The sequence below is a fragment of the Zootoca vivipara genome, chromosome 3, assembly GCF_963506605.1.
Source record: "Zootoca vivipara chromosome 3, rZooViv1.1, whole genome shotgun sequence".
NCBI lineage: Eukaryota > Metazoa > Chordata > Lepidosauria > Squamata > Lacertidae > Zootoca > Zootoca vivipara.
In genome coordinates, this window is record NC_083278.1 from 44,670,260 (window position 1) to 44,687,002 (window position 16,743).

General features: G+C 38.8%; 1 protein-coding gene across 3 annotated transcripts in view; it reads right to left on the bottom strand.

Moving 5' to 3' along the window:
• Positions 1 to 2,132: 2,132 nt before the first annotated feature.
• The window catches only part of FBXL4 (F-box and leucine rich repeat protein 4), a 28,354-nt gene continuing 13,743 nt past the window's right edge, over positions 2,133 to 16,743 (bottom strand). For all 3 annotated transcript variants that reach the window (XM_035109343.2, XM_035109345.2, XM_060272608.1), the window contains exons 6-8: positions 11,715 to 11,786; positions 9,651 to 9,963; positions 2,133 to 5,834 (exon numbers count right to left, since the gene is read on the bottom strand). In XM_035109343.2, coding sequence (XP_034965234.2) covers positions 5,671 to 5,834; positions 9,651 to 9,963; positions 11,715 to 11,786 — 549 coding nt within the window. In that variant the 3' untranslated portion in view covers positions 2,133 to 5,670. The remainder of the gene's footprint in view (positions 5,835 to 9,650; positions 9,964 to 11,714; positions 11,787 to 16,743) is intronic.

Sequence of the window (16,743 nt, forward strand, 5' to 3'; positions counted from 1 at the left end):
ATTGCATGAAACAAAATTTCAGTTCAATTTCACTTTTCCACTCATTGATATCAACTCTGCTTTTTTAGCCCTTGAACATGCACTTAATGTGTTTTTTATTATTGATGTTCTTTTGTCTTTTATGTAATACAAGCCCTTTAAATGCTAATGATTATGATGATAGTTTTAACATTTTCCAGCTTCTAATATGCAAAAAATAATGCCACAAATAGAATCATACAACATAAAGAACCCAACCTTTACCTGAAGAACAAATATTCTATCCAAACTTTTGTTGTTGTTGAAAACTTCTCTGTTGCTCTCTCTCCCCCAAACTTCAGTAATACCAAGGGTCCTGGGAAAGTGATGCAGAAACCCACACTTTAAGACCGAAGACACATTGGAATGGGTTCACAGGAAAGCAGCAAGATGGTACCAGTGTTTTTGTTAAGCACACTTCAAAACACAGTGTGATCCAAAATTGCCATTTTTATTTTGAGGGAAAGGCTGCCAATTAATAGCTGTTGCTGGTGAGTTGCAAGCCATAAATAGTACAGTAATTTCTATGCCTTTCTTCTGCCTTGCAGCTGAGGCTGGAAAAGTGGGTGGCAGAGGGACACCCAAGCTGTGTTCCCATGGCAGTTAATTCCATTTTCATGATATTTCTCTGTTAATTTCCACATTGTATTTGATCTCTCTTTCTCTCCCATCTCCCATCCATCTTGGGATACATGCCTCTTCAAGTTCTCTCCATCGCATTCTGTTGTTTGCTTCCATGTATTCACACAAGCCCTGCTGTTAGTTTGAGCTTCCACATGATATAAAAGTCACTTCCGGAACTATAGTGAACTTTAGTGGGCCTGTAGTGAAATATAGCACAAGTTTAGCACTCATTTCAATTATTATTTGCAGACAGATTTGTTTTTTGTTTTTCTGCAAGCCAAGAACACAAAAATGAGCACTAAACTTCCACTGTTGTTCCAGAAGTGGCTTTCACATCACATGTGAAAGCTCATATATAATGCGTAACTTAAAAGTTTCCCTTGTGTCTGTGGCATTAGGGCTTCCTCAAAACAGGGATGGGGAACTTCTGATTCGGGGGCCAAATGCAGTCTTCAGACTTCTCCCGTCCCCTCTCCAAGCCATGACCCTCACTAGCCCTTCTCCAATCCTTCACGGAGTGCTTTTGCCCAGATGAAAGGTGTCCCTGAACCATAAATAATGCCTCTCGCTCGCATGGATGGAGAACTGAAAAATGTGTGTGTAGAAACTTCTGACTTACAGTAGACCACATTCCCGCCACATATAACTACGGTAAGGGTCACTTCCATTGTTCCACACTTTCACTCCCGACTCTGCCCACCTCTAGTATGTGGTCCCTGAAAGGTTCTCTGAAGGCAATGTGGCCATCCAGATGAATAATGTTCCCCATCCAGCTTTAGAGACATTTGTCCTTTCTAGAGAGAGGTTCAAGGTCAAGTGCACCGCTTAAGCCCCAAAGCACTCATCTAACTTTTTGGGAGAATAAATGGTGTTCCCTGCTACCATGTACTGTATATCATAAAACTTTTTTAAAGTATATATATTTTTATGAAGGTTTTCTCCATTTGGTGAAAATAGGAGCAGCTCTGTAATGGGGATTCTCATCTAAAAACTTATTGCTCTGTGGGAAATGGATATAACATGAGGATTTGGGGAAGGGTCCAGGAAAAAAATATGCTGTGGTAGCACTCTTGTCTAAACCTTTAGTTTTCAGACCAGTAAAAAGATAATTTATTTCTTCTTCAATTCTTGCGGTTCTTATTCCATACGGTGTGTGGTGTGATTCCATACTGGTGTGATTTCAAAAATTACCAATCTTGTATTTCCGTAAGGATTTGTGTGTTCAAATTTACAGGGGGGAAAAATCTTATTTACAAACACCATACTTTACTTTAAGACCTAATGTTTTTTCATTTCAAAAAATCCCTCTAAAGCACTAGATATTTTATATGGGATAGGACCAAACTGAAAATACACAAAGACTTCTCCACCACCACTATCTACTCTCCAACACTCTGAAGCAAAACATTATCCTCAACGGATGCAGAATACTTTTTCCTTTCTTTTTTGAGTTAGAAGAATATGGACAAATTAGTCTTTTTTTTTTATAAAAAAAACCTAATAGTGGTAGAAGGGATGCTGCCTAATAATCAGTCAATCAATCAATCAATCAATCAATTTGACTGTGTTGTAAAATTCCTCTAGGCTATGCTTATAAATGTAATCTTAGATTGATGGCTTCCATGGGTGTAGCCAGGATTTCTGTGCTGGCAATTTGAGTTGTAAAAACCTATACTTAGAAGAGCACAGATGTGAAGTCAATGTAGGATCTAATTTGAACCTCAAGTCATCTCCAGACAACCTGTTTATTCATCCTAGTTTGCTTGCACATAGCTTATGCAGAGGATAGACTGCATCTAACCTTTGCTGTGAATTCATTCTGATTTGTTTGAGGAACAGTTATATAACGAGCATCATCCTACACTTTCATTGCATTTCCTGGCCACTTTTCAAGCTACAAAATGTCAGGTTTTTTTTTTTTACAGTGGATAAATTCACTAGGGCAACAGAGACTTTTAATCCACTTTAGCTTCACAAAGCTCCCTTGAGCAAAATAGTGGCTGTCTGGTGGCACCCTTAGAGGAGTTTGGATCTGATATCCCGCTTTATCACTACCCTAAGGAGTCTCAAAGCGGCTAACATTCTCCTTTCCCTTCCTCCCCCACAACAAACACTCTGTGAGGTGAGTGGGGCTGAGAGACTTCAGAGAAGTGTGACTAGCCCAAGGTCACCCAGCAGCTGCATGTGGAGGAGTGGAGACGTGAAGCAGATTCCCCAGATTACGAGTCTACTGCTCTTAACCAGACCACACTTAGTCTTCTCTGAACATTCCAGTTAATGCCAGTCTACAAATCATTTGAACGGTACCAGTGAATATTATCTGACAAGCCACAGAAGTCTGAATAAAGAGTTTAATTTGTTCTTGGACAAGTCTTGCGTTCCTAGCCTAATTTACATGGAGAAAATAATCCATTGTCTTTAGACATATTACTGATTGTAAAAACAGAAGGCACACGTTTTAAACACTATAGTGATAACAATATTTAAACAAAAATGTGTTTATCTAACTGCAAAGAAAACATAAACATGCACATCCTTACATAAAACAAGGCTTATTTTAGAATGTTAACATCTGCAAATATACAGGGTTCAATGAAGCACTCTTCTGTCACAGGTATGTACATATATAATTCTTAATTACACTGGATATAATTTATAAAGTAACATTTTTAAAAAATGCAAAATAAAAAATATCTTTACAGAACAACTTTAGGATAGCCATCTGTCAGCAAAGTACAATGTTTTAAAGCCTGGTTCACACATGCATGGTGTATTTATTGTGTCCACATGTGACTATATATGTTGGTAAACCAACACATGAAGGAACTTTAATGTGAGCTGCATAGCATGTAAAGCAGCCAGCGGCGATTTTCATGATTGTGGCAACAAATTCTCCAGTTACCACGATCACAAAGAATGCTGTAGTTATTTCTATATACCTCTTGGATATCAGTAACAATCCTCTACAGGCAGGTACACGATTGTGTTATCACATACTTGACCTCACAATGGAGGTGGGGGAAGAGACACAACCAAGGATTTCAGTAGCTAAGCAATCCTGCTATCTCCAATTCCCTAAAAGAAAAGCCAAAATGGAAGAAACAAGCACGATACCCTATGGTGATCTCTGTGTAGGAGTGCAGACCAACACACCCTACTTAGCATTTTCTGCAGGCTTGTAGAAAAGTTTCAGGAAAAGTGGTAGAAATGAACCAAGTGGTTCCACCTGCCCATTTTTAGTAAAAAAAATAGTTGAGTAAAAAATGAGCCTTAATTTATGACTGAACTGACAGCTGAGATTTATTTCTGGTTGAAATTACAGTGGTACCTCTACTTACGAATAACTCTACTTACGAATGTTTCTACTTACGAACGGAGCTCCGTCCGCCATCTTGGATGCAGTTTAGATAGGATTTTTTCTACTTACGAATTTTTAGATAGGGTTGCTTCGACTTACGAACTTTTCCTCCCAATGCATTCCTATGGGATTCAACTTACAATTTTTTTCGACTTACGAATGTGTGTTCGGAACGCATTAAATTCGTAAGTAGAGGTACCACTGTATGTCTTTCTCCAATAGTCCCTCCTTTTTCATTTTAAATTTCAGTGCTTTGGGGGGTACTATTCACTGCTGCAGCAGACGTCTTGGAATAGAAATCCTGTTGTCTTACTGGTATTTACTATAAGACGCAACATCAGCAGAATAAGCATGCAATCCAGAGAAACTTACACATGCTAAAGATTCATTAAAATAAAAGAAATACGTACAACTATTTTATACCATCTCACACTTACTGATTTCAGTTCTGGTTTAAATCATTGTTTTAACTGCGTAATGTGTTTTATGAATTTTGTTTTTTTGTAATGGCTTCAGCTACACTAATAAATAATATTCATATTCATTTGCTTACAAAAGTTGGCTTTCTCCAACAGAATAATCCTACCAAGGATGGAACCTTTGCTTCCAACCATATGGGACTCTATAACATGAAGTGTTCCCCCACCTTGCAATAAATCCAAACGAGATGTGGTTGCTGGATGCATAAAACATGCAGAAACTGGAAAAAACACGAGGTTGAATCCGTGCACGGGGTTTCTCCTTTGTCTCCTCTTAAATTGTAATCTTTTATTATCATTGTTTCAATCATAATCTATCAGATTAATATTTGTTGTGTTTTTAAACTTGGAAGTCTATGTCTAATTGAAAGGGATTATTATATAGCTACAGAAATACTTTAATTGTACATCTGAAAATCAGATATGTAAATGTAGGACTGATAATTAGTGATGGGCCAACTTCTCCTGGCTTGCTTTGTATCTACTTTGTCTTTCAAAGCCTTTTCTTCTGCACCATCACTGGTTCCCCCATCCTTAGACTCAACCTAGTAGTGTAAGTGGAGAGAGAAACCATCAATAAGGATGGCTGGCAATAGCCTGATGCTTAAGTTGCTAGGATTCCTAAAAGCAAGAGACACCCATAGAACTTGTATCATATAATGCAGGATCTTTAGTCTGTCAGCTCTTTGATTAACTAAGAAGGTCACAGATTTTTATGTGTAACTAAAAGTTTAGTTTATTGGGGTGCAATCCTACAGTCCCTGGGTAGAACTACTTGTAGCAAGAATGAAGGTAGAAGCAATGAGAGACAAAAGACTACTGCTAAAACTTAAAAATTGAGGTCTCTCTTTTATTTCTTGCTTTGTTTTTGCTACAAGCTTATTTCACTGTTAAAATCCAAGCAGCCTTGAATGCTCCTTAATATGCATTTAAATGTATGCCACCTTACATTTACATGATTCTTTCTAGTTCAAATATGGAGGTCCACTTGTGAAGTACAGTAACTGGAAACTGTACACGGAATAATGGCTTATCACATTTTAAATCTTTGATTTGACGTTTAACCTTCATGTCAAGAAGAGTTAACTTTTCCCCATTATTCACAGAATATTTTTCTTTGAAAAAAGTCAGCACAAATTCGCAGGAAACGGAATTGTCAAATCAATTCCATATAGCAGCATATGAAGTGAGTCACTGAGTGAAACTCTTCTTGATGAGCACATTAGGAAAATTGGCATTCAGTTCTAGGACAACTCTATTATCAATTTGTGAACAGAAGGACACGTCAAGTAAGGAAAGATCTTTGCAAGACTCCAGCAATTTTCTTAAAGAAGCAGGGCTCACCATTCTTGTGCCTAGAAAAGAAGGGGGGGCAAAAGGGAAAAGAAACCAGTTGAAAGTTAAATAAATAAATAAACAGAATACAATGTGCTATAAGGAAGGCGAGGAAGTGCAATGTTTATTGTCTCTAAAAATATTTCATTTTAATGGGGCTTTTCCTTATCCAAATCAATAGCACAAACTGAAGCCTCTCCGACATCCAAACACAGGCTTAAAGGCCAGTGTGGCATAGTGAACCCAGAAGACTTTGTTCACCCCTGAAGCTCCCTGGATGGTGTTTATAAGGTTGCTGTAATGATAAAAGGGCTACTCGTCTTCTTTGAGAAAGGTAGAATAAAATGTGTGGAGGTGAGGAATTAGCAGAAAGTCACATAACAGTCATTAGTTTTACACTAACTGCCTCCTTTCCTATTATCCTCTCTGACACATACTGGAAAACCAGTTCTGTGTACTTGATAAGTCCTTTCTATCAGTAAAATGGCCCAGCTGAGACTAGCCCAAAGCACTAACTACAGAAATCAAAACACGCTCTGCACAATCTTTGTAGTGTGCAGAAATGTGGTTTAATTAAAACAAAAGCATGCCTTGTCAATCTGTGTTCCATCCACAACTCCCCAAATGCACCCGTTGTTCTTCTTGTGACTATTTAGAGAGGGACATCACTTAGAATGCAACAGGTCAGAAGAAATCATACATCATATCCTTTCCTCCAAGCTTCATGGTATTAACGGTCAAAAGGTATTACTATAACATTTCACAGGACTCGTTCTGAATTTTTGATAGTTGCTCTCATTGGGCCAGCTACCCACAATTAGTTTTAAATCATCACAGATGAAAAGAGTCAGTTTTTTCCTTGTACAAATTATTTGATACAGGCATGTTAAGGTGTGCTTAAGACCACCTTGTTGCCAACAAGCAGAATTTCATTCCTTTGCTTTATTTACCATATGTGTATATCTATTTAAAAAATCTGAACCGTGGGTTGTATTGGGCTAAGTCCTATTCAGAGTAAACCCACATAAATTAATAATGCCCATTAACTTCAACAGATTTGCACAGGAGTAGGACTAGCACTGATTACTACCCGGTGGGCAAAGAAGTTAGAACAAGTATCTTCAGATTGTTCTCTAAAATGTTCTTGGAATCCGACAGCTCCCAAGACAGGGAATACTGCATTGAAATGGTGGTGGAAGGGTTAAAGAGTGGCCTGGGAGTTCTGTGGAGACCTTTCAAAGGGAAGCTCTTAGAAATTCAGGCGCAAGATGCCTTTCTGGAGAGGGGACCATGTTTTTAATGTGCTGCTTATTTCTGTACAGAAACTGAGTAACTGCATTTTGAAACTGTCAAGGAAAGCTGATGATTTTGACAGCCATGAAGGGGACAGTTGGAGCTTTTGGCATTCTAGGAAGGTGTGGGAGGTTTTTTTTTTTTGGGGGGGGGAGTTTACAGCATGTATGAGGTAGTGAAATATTCTTGTATACAAGGGGGAAACACATTGTTATTCCTCCTTTCATGCCCGGGTGGTTTTACATATTTGAAAAGAGAGCTTTTACATTTGTGTGAACTTACCTAGAATTACAGATTTTAATTCAACGAGTCTGGATAGCAACTGATGCATTGTGCATACAGATGGCTTAAACCCACCACATTCTTCTAAGCTGTACTTTATGCTGCCTGACTGCAGTCAAAATATCAAAAGGGAGTTTTGTTTTTCTGGAGCATGTTCTTTGCCCTTATTTAAGCATAATCCACACATATGCTGCAGTTTATGTGATCGCACAATGGCACCGCATATGGTGCCCTGCCGGCAGGGAACAAAACTATGTATTCCACTTTCACATATTGCCCATTTTCATACTTTAATCAGTCCACTAAACCTGGCATTTCAGGATTAACAAACAGGAAGTAATGCGAGGGGCAGATATTACTACACAACATCATCTAACAGGGTGACCAAGTTGCAGAATTGCAAATACTTTAGTCCTTTGACGTATTTGTGCCTCTCAAATTCAGTAACTGCACCGATTCCTATATCAAAATTTCTACCGCAGAGGAACTAAACATTTTGCTGTGACATCTTTGTCTGTTCTTAATTTTTTGTTCTTAGTGCCAACAAGAGAGCTAGATGGGAAAGGGGGCAAAACTAACTTTCCAAAAGAAGGGATTAAAGTTCTCCCTACGGAAGAGATTGCAGAGATTTAGGCAGAGACTGAGCTCAAGAAGGAAGTACATACAGGTGTGGGAGGTGGGAGTGCACTGAGCCACTCAAAAGTAGTGAAGGCAAATCTATCAGCATTTTTATGGATTCAGTTATTGTTGTAAGACATCTTCAGCTTTGAAGAGTTTGGAATTAAAAAAATAAATACTTATATCCCATGCCTGCCTCCCAAGCACCTCAGTAGTAGCAGCAGCAGCTTGCAACAAACATTTTAAGATGAATAAAAACAATATATTAAAGCCTAAGATTTACCACACAGCTTAGAAAACACCCAAAGCATCACTAATCCAACAAACCATATCCGTTCTAAAAAGTAAGGTCTTGATTGAGCTCCTGAAATGTGCAAAAGAGTCCTTTCTTTGGAACCAAAATTTCAAATCCGTATTCTATTGGAATACTAAACAGCATGACTAAATAGAAAAATGCCTCGGGCTTCGATCCTAAACACATGCTTGAACACAACTTGGACTTATTTATGAGGAAACACATAGAACTGAGCTGTTTGGGGAGGCTTTATTAACCACTGCAATGGAAAAATTGGTGGAAGCGTATAGTTTAACATTATACAAGGGGTTTGGTGTATTGTTTTCTTTTGCTGTATGAAAGGTTGAGATCATTCCATCTGTATAGATGGGCTTCTGCAACACCAGCAAAGATGGAAGAATCCTGCTGCCTATGCAGTCACACAGCATGACACTTGTGTAAATGAACAACCCCCTTCTTACCACATTACACTGGAGCAGCATTTTTTTCTAGGCCTGGAATACCCAGAACTAGTGCTTTGATTTTATGTGTCAATGAATTAGCTTCTTTTGGCTTCCTCTGTACATGCCACAAACACAGGAACATTCATATGAACTATTTAGTATGGATATTTCAAGGCTGTGTATCAGAACACAAGGAATTCCATTATTATTGTACTTTTGGCTATGATGTGTAACCTATAGAAACAACTCCTTTTTAACCTTCATGAAAAAGCTTTCGTTTTGACTAGCAAAAGCTTTCTACGGTTTTAAGCTGTAGTTTAAGTTTTAAGCTTTTGGGGCTGGGTGTGTGTGTGTGTGTGTGTGTGTGTGCGGAGACAGTCTCTTATACCAATTGCAATAGAAAATGAAAAATTATGCTGATTTCTTTTTTAAAAAAAAATAAAAATTTGGTTTCTTTTTGAAGAAAGAAGCCCAACAGAGCACTCTATTATGTGCTCTGCAAGAAGCTGTTTGATCATAAGGTTCACACTTTATAAATATATCCTGTCACACACTATTCAAATTCCAAGAGCTTTTGAAAACCGGCAATTGCAGTTAAAACATTTTCAGGAAATCATCAGAAAACTAGTCCCTTTAGCAGCAAAGGATAAACGATTAAACAAATTTGCTGCCTGCTTCACAATCCAGTAAATCAAAGAATCTGGAATTAAACTGGTCTAACCCCATAATCCATTACGCTTTGAACCAGTGAGAGCATGTTCACGGAAACTTTTTATATGTGAATCATGAACCCAGTATTTACTTTCAAGACCACATCTTCTTTTATACAACACATACGTTTATCTTCTGCTGTTGATACAATCAATCGATTTAAAGAAGATCCAAGTGTTTTTATGGCTACTCACCCAAAATATCAAGCTGCCGGAGATTAGTACAGTTTGCAGCAAGTTCATCTATGTCGGAATCACACACAGACCTGTTGGCTGTCAGAAAGAGCTTTTGCAAGTTTGGGAGTTTACGCGCAAGGTGCGCAAAGCAGCCGGTGCTGCTCTGAAGGGTTGGGCACCAGCCAAGATCCAGCTCCTCCAACAGTGGGCAGCCGGAAGCTAGCTCTGCTATTCCATTTTCAGTAATGTTTTTACATCGCCATAAATCCAGCGTACGAAGTTTTTTGCACTTGGCTCCCATCATGCTAGCTATTGTGTCATAGTCTTCAATCTGCGAAGAAATAAAACTCATTTGGAGCATACTGGTATTTATACCCTCAATCTTGCATTTAAAATTATGAGCCTGTTAGCTGCAGGTTAGACACAAGCATCACACATTTCAAGTGTGTTTATAAGCAAATGGTTTGTAATACCCATATGCAGCCTGCAAAACTTATTCTGTGCAACTTCACACACTTCAGGTCAAGTAGCCTAAGCCTCCTAAATAGGGATGGCGAACCTGCCAACAGGTCATGGGTAAGCCCCTAGGGACTCCCTCCACTCATTTTGTGACTACAGTGGTACCTCGGGTTACAAATGCTTCAGGTTACAAACTCTGCTAACCCAGAAATAGTACCTCAGGTTAAGAACTTTGCCTCAGGATGAGAACAGAAATCGCGCTCCGGCGGCGCAGCGGCAGCAGGAGGCCCCATTAGCTAAACTGGTACCTCAGGTTAAGAACAGTTTCAGGTTAAGAATGGACCTCCGGAACGAATTACGTTCTTAACCAGAGGTGCCACTGTATTTGGGATACACCATGTGGTAAATTCTGTGTTGAAGCAATTCCATATACTAAGAGAACACAATGTTTAAAAACCTGTTTCATGGCAGAGTATATGGGTGGCAACCATCTTGATAATGGTACTTAAGCTATGAGTTAGTCAGGAATGGCACCATGAATATTCTTCAACTATAGAGGATTATTACTCAAAAGAAACTATCTGTATATATTTACAACTCTGCCACAAAATTAAGCATGCTCCTATTTTTAACTGCTTTGCTTTAACTGCTATGCTTTTTAATGGGTGTGTTTTATACATATAATATTTTAATGGGATATATATATACACACACACACACACATATTGCATTTTTAATGTTTTGACAGAATTGTTTTATTGTGTATTTGAATTAAGTGTAGACACTTCATAATTGATTTTATACTTGCAAACTGCTTAGAAGCCATTTTGGCATGGAAGTGGTATATAAATCGATGAATAGTAGTAGTAATAATACAATGTCTGTTCTGCAGAAGAATTGTGATACATAGGAGCAGGGAAGCTGCAGATCATGGACCAATCACCGATGACACTGTATAGTTTCTTCCTATACTTTTTTTTGGGTGGGTGGGGGGAGAATTTTCAAAACACAGCCATGGATGCTGCAATCTGCCCGTGTGTGGCATTGGAAAGCCGAGGGAGAAATAGGGTTGAGATGTAAAATATATAACGTCCACCCCACTCTACACACACAAAAAGGTTTTCCATGGCAGATTTCAGCTTCTGCAGTGGAATCTGATGAATAATTATCCTAATTTGAGCTTGGGAGGAGGGAATATACAACTGAAAATCATATGCAGTCTAGCTCATAATCCTAAAAGTGCACAAGTAGAAGGAACTGACCATTTAAAAATCTGGAAGTTATATATTTGTATATACACATGCACGTGACAAGCGACATCATCACATGAGAAACACCACAATAGGGATTTCCATGACTTGAACTAAATACATAAATTAATTCTACCCACCTATGGCTATACACAGGAGGATTTCTGCAATTCCTACAAAGTAGCCCAAGTGATGAAATAGAAGCTTGGCAGATGGACAGGTGTAAGTTCAAGCAAACATTTATTTTATCTTTTTATAAGAAGTGCATAGGTGTTAGATGAAAGGATGAAAACAGGCGGTTTGATTTTTCTGTAAAGAAAAGGGAAGTCCAAATTCTGATTACATACGCTGAGCCTGGACTTTAAAAACTTACCATTACACAGCTACCCAGGCTGAGGTGCTGAAGATCTGAACAGAAGTTCAGAATGCTGAGCAGTGCTGTTTGCTGCCATTGGGGAACACATCAGAAGCAAATATAGAAAGCAAACACAAAGAGAAAGGGTCAATTAGACATTAAAGGCTGTCACCACTTTCCCTGAAATTCAGCTCAAAACCTAGGTAACAGACACCACAAATGCCATTTAATGAGTCCCCAGATGCTCTAACCATTGATTGGCTTAGAGTCAAGGTAATCATTACAAGCCTTTATATAATAAGTCACTCTGGATGTGGTTTTGCATGCCCCGAAGACACCTTTATTCCCATGACCTATCAGTTCCTTTCCCTTAGGAAAGCTCTTAGAAGTCGGGCAAATTCAAACAACAAGCAAGGCCACCCCAAAAACACAGAGGGCTGGTGACATCCCGGAAAAGTGCAGCGTCTTTGACATTCACTGATCGGCTGCAGCCTGATGGAACTGCCAATAGAGTCACACAGCATCAGGACCGAGCTGGTGACTTTAATGTCACAGGATGCTCTTGCTGACAAGGGTACTGACAATCATCGAGCGCCTGTCACTAGCAACATACAGATGGAAACAAATACAACGTGCACTTTGCAGTCATGTTGCTGCCATTTTAAACATGCTTATGGTGAGGCGCCACATCATTAAAACATAGCAAGAGGGACTCCACCAGAATATCAGATGCACCTTGCGAAATAGCTTTTTTTTGACGTTGCAGTGAGCATTACAACTTTAATCATATAATACACATCTCACACAAAATAATCACGAACTCGTATTCTAAATTAGTAGTCCAAGTTGTCCTGAGATGTAGTTTTCTGTATTTCATATCTTAGTCTGAAGTGTGATATTTAGTTTAGAAATATGCTTGACAGGAAAATAAACTGGGTGGGGACCAACGTAATTAAATAAAAATTCTGAATGACTTACTTCTAATGGAGTAAAAACATTAAAAATGTTATATTTTAGGGTAACATAATAAGTTTGGTGTATTCCTTTGACTTGAAAAGGACTTTTTCAGGATTTTTACTGAAGGAAAAAAATACATAAATACATCTCATAGTTAACCATTGATGAATAGTAAGTCTTATCTAATCACTAATTATCTGCCTGCAATGTCAGATTAATATAACAATTTGCAATATTGTGCAACTGTTAGTTATTATTAACAGAGGCTTGACAGCTATGTCAGGAATGCTTTGATGGTGTTTCCTGCTTGGCAGGGGGTTGGACTGGATGGCCCTTGTGGTCTCTTCCAACTCTATGATTCTATGAGATAATGCTACAGTGGTTGATACTTTTAACATTAGTAAATCGCTACATAGCTTTTAATATTTCTGTAAGCAAATACTGATTTTCAGTATTCAAACATATGTTTGATAACCTCTTTAGTACCATAGTCTTTATGGACAATTGATTATTATCAATTATTAATGGCACAAATGAGTCCTAAACAGGCTTACTTTAATATACAGACATGATGACTCAATAGGTTTAGTCTTCAAGGAATATTTCTACAACATAAGGGGAGATGGAGAAAAGAAAGGAAAGGGCAAAGTCCAGCTATCAAAATGTTGCACAAGTCCATTTATTTAATGGTGAAAGAAAATGAAAGCCAGACTAATCAAATATAGTTGGACATGCCTTATTCTACTGAAGTACTTATCAAGCTTTTGTAACACACGCCCCCTTAGCCAACATAAAAAAACAACCCATGTTCCTCCTCAAACCTGGCTCCTGTAATTATTTTATTTGAATTTTCAAATGGCATGATATATTGTGACTTTCACATTTTTACTTATATTGTACATATTGTTTGAAAACACTCATGCCCCCCACCCCGAGATCTCCTGCAGATAGATTGGGATTATCATAAATAAAACTTTTTGCACCTCAGGATGCTTATTTATTGCTTGTACGTGTTTTACAGTATCAATTTTAACTTTGTATGCGCTGTCTTGGTTAGGCTTCAAACATATTTCTATTCTTTGTTTTGCCTACTTCATAGCAATTGTCACAACTGGGTTGGGCATTGGGGCAATCCTTTGTCTTGGATGGAGGGGAGGTTGTAGTCTCTGCCTGCCCTTCCAAATGGATCCTGTTAAAGTGATCCAGGGGGAGCGGCCATGTCTACGTGCCCTGGTGGGGACAGGGCCAAGGGCACTCCCCCAGATGGCAGTCCCTGCGGGGGTGACCCTATTTGATATAATTCTTAGGAAGCCCCTGCCTGGATTGACATATGTGCCAAACCTCTTTCATCGGCGTTCAATACACTTGTGGCCTGTTTCAATCCAAACCAGCCTATCTGGTCCTTTATTTGTCTGCAGGTTGGGGACTAGGGTGTACAATGCCTGGACGCGCAATTGAAATGAAAATAAACAAGCTGTATGATTCCATTTAAACAGGGCCACTTTAAGACTTATTTAGAAGTGAGTTTTTGGTGCAAATTAGGACAAAATGTGCTGTGCTTTAGAAAAAAATGCATGCATGTTTGGAAAACTGAAAGAAGTATTTTGTTGCCTCAAGCAACTTTTATACTACAGGGGATATACCACCTTTTTTGGGTGCAGCAAGAAGGACTTTAAAGGTGGCAGGGAGAAGATGAGTATATGCCCTGATTCCTTAAGAAACTAGATTGCAAATAGATAGTGATCTATTCCCCATTAACCACTGTTCAATGCCAATCCTAAAATGTTACTGTGTTGTACAAAATTTATAATTATACAAACATAGGTTTGCAACAAGTTCTAAATTATAATCCCTATTATGTACATTCAAATGCAACAATAGCATAAAAAGTCTGAAATGGTCGGGTAGTTAGTTACACAACATATGAATTGATACTTTATTTTGAAAAACATGACATTCTGATACTTTTGGATGTTAAAGGCACTAGAATCATAGATTTGATAGCTTCATCAAGATATCATGTTGGCTCCAGCACAGAAGTGGAAACAGAAAATCAAGATAAGAATCAAATCAAGATAACATACATATACACACCAAAATAATGATGTGTATTGTCAAGTTACTATGAACAAAGTACTTTTATTGTCCATTGTGCACCTCAAATGCATCAATGCCAACAAATTCGGGAAGTATGCTGTGAATGCATATTCAATGAATAAAGGATTAAAGAGTCAGCAAATACTAAGACCACCAGCACAAAACTCTTTTGAGTACAGTATAAGTGTAGTCTTAATTTAGTGTAACTAAAAGATTACTTAGATGACTGAAGCAAAATTGTAACTTGTAATAAGTGCTTTCAAAAAGTAAAAATGTTTAAGTTGTAATTATTTATAATCAGAAAATTTATTACATCTTGGTTTTGTACACAGTTGGTTGCATTTCATGAAGGGAAACTACCGCTGGATTGTTTAAGCAGAAGGGCTAGGTCTCTTCTAAAAAGCATTTTCAAATGGTAAAACTGTTCCACTATTGGCCCAACACAGAGATAACTAGTCTAATTACAGGTGGAGACGAAGCTGCGTACGGGGGGACGTTCAAAAGGTACTCACATAGTGCTCAGAGAACAATCTGCACCTAAACATTGGCAAGACAAAGGAGATGGTGTTGGACTTTCGGAGAAAGAGAGGGGAGCTAGCCTCGTTGTATATGGGGGGGGGGCTGTGTTGAGAGAGTCTCTTCCTTTAAATAACTGGGAGTCCATATTAGTGAAGACCTAACTTGGAAGGTCAACACAGCCCAGGTGGTTAGGAAGGCCCAACAGAGACTTCATTTCGTTAGGGTATTGCGGAAGAACAAGGTTGGACAGCAACGATGATTTCCTTCTATCGGTCCACAATAGAAAGTGTTCTCACATACTGCATTACGGTGTGGTATGCTGGTTTGACAGCCATGGACAGAGAGTCCCTACGGGGGGTGGTGAAGACAGCACACGATATCGTGGGCTGTCCCCTGAGTCCGCTAGATGTTATCGTGGGAGACCGTTGCGAGGAACATTCTCAGGGATGACTCACACCCCGGCCAGCACCTTTTTAATCTCCTGCCCTCGGGCAGGAGATATAGAAGCATGATAAGCCGCACCAACAGGTTAAAGAACAGTTTTTACCCATGGGCCATGAGGCTGCTGAATGGAAGACAGCAACATTGCAGCTGATGTTCGGGGTTGGTGGTCGTGCGACAGCACCCAGAGAGTAACAAGGAAGGAGAGATTGTGGTGGGGATGGGGGGGGGGGGGCTCGTTTAATCTCACTGGAAACAAGTGGTACAGTGACAATAAAGTATTTCTGTTTCTATGTGCATTGAATAAACATGGGGTGAAGTAAATTTGCAATAAAACTGGCTGCAGATGCAGCCAATAATTTGAGCCTGAAAATGAAACATGCGTACATGTGGATCTTCTGCCTGCACATACTTTAATAACACATAGATTACAACAGGTGTATTTTCCATTGGCAGCAAGGAAGGTATTTATGCAGGTATTTACACTTGCAGAATGCAAGCTGTCGTTACATCTGTGTGTAAGTAATTCACAAAACAGATCAGGAAAAAATTATTTTACTAACCTTAAATTGACTAACCTTTGGTTAGTAACAGAAAGATGTGCTATTGGTGACCTTGAAACTTTGAACAAAATTATCGTGACTGATGCTTTGGCAGTCACTAACTCAGAATGGAGGAAACTTAGGGCATCCCCCCCAAAAAAACTTTCGCTTAGATGACTCTCAGGACATCATAGTAGCAATCAGCATTCCAGGAGAGAGCAAGTTGAGTTACACATGATAGAATGGATGGTATTGAATTCCCACCATACACATTAAAAATCCTGAGGGATTGGGGAGCAGAGAAATGCAGTAAACTAGGAATGCATCTATACTAGCAGATGCAAACTGTATTTATTAGCTACAGTCTTAAGTATGAAATCCAGTGATGGCTGTCCACCAGCAGAATGGACACTGTTGATAGAACATATTTCCCTTCACTGCTTATGTCGTTTGTGTTCCCTCAAAATCTGCTCTGGAGCATTGAGGATCCT